General features: G+C 38.3%; 1 protein-coding gene across 1 annotated transcript in view; it reads right to left on the bottom strand.

Annotated features, from left to right (window-relative positions):
- Nucleotides 1-2403, bottom strand: part of LOC106870684 (protein virilizer homolog) — a 68649-nt gene that overhangs the window by 17054 nt on the left and 49192 nt on the right. The window contains exons 25-28 of the mRNA XM_052974140.1: nucleotides 2315-2403; nucleotides 1424-1490; nucleotides 787-923; nucleotides 56-164 (exon numbers count right to left, since the gene is read on the bottom strand). Coding sequence (XP_052830100.1) covers nucleotides 56-164; nucleotides 787-923; nucleotides 1424-1490; nucleotides 2315-2403 — 402 coding nt within the window. The remainder of the gene's footprint in view (nucleotides 1-55; nucleotides 165-786; nucleotides 924-1423; nucleotides 1491-2314) is intronic.

Raw genomic sequence — 2403 nt, 5'->3', positions numbered from 1 at the left:
CCAACTGCAAGTTTTTAAGAGTATTACAAGAAAATAAAATGTTTAGTAATATTACCTGACAAAGACTGGATTACTTCGTGTACGTGTGGTGTAACAGGATGAAGGTGAGCACTCCACAGTTTCCGATTATTAACAACCAAAGACAGTTCTTCATCAGATAATGTCTATAAAATAAATTAACAAAGATAAATATTGTCACCAATCCTCACCTTTTCACAGCAAAGCAATACTCCCCCATGGCCAGACATTTTTTTTTTTTTTGCAGACAGTTAGAAATGAATGACACTGCTTCTATGACAGTGAAACTCATTTACATCTCTCACAGGAGGTCAAGGCAAGGAGACACAAACTCACACATGCATTTATACAATTGGCTTCTTCCAGTTTCCATCTACCAAATTCACTCACAAGGCTTTGGTCTGCACGGGACTATAGAAGGAGACATTAATCCAAGGTACCATGCAGTGGAACTGAACCAAGAACCAGGTGATTGAAAAGCAAGTTTCTCAATTACACAGCCACACCTGTACATTAATATGGAAAAAAAAAGATTAATTAATCAACCCTTTCGTCACTGTATTTATTTATTTTGAGATGCTCTGTATTTCTTTCAATTACTTTAAATATAACAAAGAATTTAGTAAAATAACTTAGTGTTAGGAACATAAATTGTGACTAAGGTTTGGTGGAAGATTTTAATTCAGAACTTACGAAAACGAGCCAGAGCTGGTTTCAGTCAGGTTGGTAACGAAAGGGTTAATAGGAAACAAATAATATAGTACAAACCTCTTTTGTTTGTATTGGTAAAGGCAACGGTAAGAGTTCAGAGAGAAGCAGCAAACCACTGAGGTACCGATAGGGTGAAGTCATTGAGTGCTTCAGTAATTCTTTGATCATCAATGTCCACAGGCTCTGGCTAAGACCTGTAATTATAGATTTCTGTGTCTTCAGTATGTATTATTGATTAGTGTCCGACACAAATTCATCACAAATTGTGACACAATCATCATCAGCATCATTGTCATTTTGCTTGCATGACAACGATGCTCGTTAAACAAAATGTCTTGATTTCCAGACCATTTCAACAAATATGGAGGAGGAGGAGTGATAGCATGAGAGAAATGTAGAGAGAAAGCAGAGAAGATGAAAAGGGGAAAGAAAGGAGAGGGATGAGAAAAAGAGAGACAAGCAGACAGTTGACTGAAGAGGGAAGAGAGAAGCAGAACAAGAAAAAAAATCTAAATTTGAGTGACTGTGCATGAGAGAGAAAGAGAGAGACAGACAGACAGACTGACAAGTGGACAGACAGACAGTGTGAAGTGATTATTTAAAGTGAACAAGTAAAAATGCCAATTATAAAGCCTTCTGTATCGTGAGTGAGTTAGGATTCTTCATTCACAGAACTTGAGATCTTTTGAATTACCTTCTTCGTTCTCTGAAAGTGTTGGTTGTGTGTAACACAGGGCTGTGTCTATGATGGTTTTCTGGATCTGGAAAAAGATAACAGAAAAAAACTGACAGTTGAACCTGATTTTGACCCTTTTTAAGAGAGCAGGGACACAAACTTTCCATGACTTTAACTGAAAAACCAAATTAAGAAATATATGTCCCCCAAAATATCATGATTCAAACTTCACAATTCCTACAACTGTGGCATCAACTTTCCCTGGGTGGCAACAACAACAACAACAACAACAACAACAGCAGCAATCATAAGGGTTGCCTCATATTCATACAATTCTCCTTACAAATTACTATATTTTGTTCCCCTCCTCAAATGCCCAACCCCTCTTATGATTCCTTGTCTTGTGGGTTACTTGGTTACCCTGCTGGTGCCAAGTTAAAAGCATCCAGTCCACACTAACGTGGTTGGCATCTGGAAGAGCATCCAGCTGTAAAAATCAGGCTAAAACTAACCTCGCCTGTGCTGGTGCCATGTAAAAAGCACTGAGTCCACTCTACAGAGTGGTTGGTGTTAGGAAGGGCATCCAGCTTTAAAATCCCTGCCAAAACAAATGGAGTAGCCTAGGGTAGTTTTTCTACTTGGTTGGCTCCTGTCCACCATCCCACCCACCCATGCATGGAAGATAAACGATGATGACGATGTTCATCCAAGTAAGTTTATTTGTTCTTATTTTATTACACAGTTATGTATTTACGAATATTTTCTCAGTTTAAAGGTATTTTAAATGATTGATTAGTTTTGTAAACGTCTGTTCAGGGAAACAGCAGTCTCTGACCAAGCCGGTCCCATCAGTTTATTTTTATGATACCAAAACATTCAGATCAAGTGCTGGGCTACACAACAACTCACCTGTTGGATGTCATTTAAGTAAGGAGCAGCACTGGGGACAGAACAAATTACAGTGTGAAGTTCAAGCAAAACAGGAAGAGCTGTCAGAT

This window comes from Octopus bimaculoides, chromosome 17 (genome assembly GCF_001194135.2).
Source record: "Octopus bimaculoides isolate UCB-OBI-ISO-001 chromosome 17, ASM119413v2, whole genome shotgun sequence".
Classification (NCBI taxonomy): Eukaryota; Metazoa; Mollusca; class Cephalopoda; order Octopoda; family Octopodidae; genus Octopus; species Octopus bimaculoides.
The sequence above is the reverse complement of the archived record's forward strand: the minus strand, read 5'-3'. Positions and strand labels throughout refer to the sequence as shown.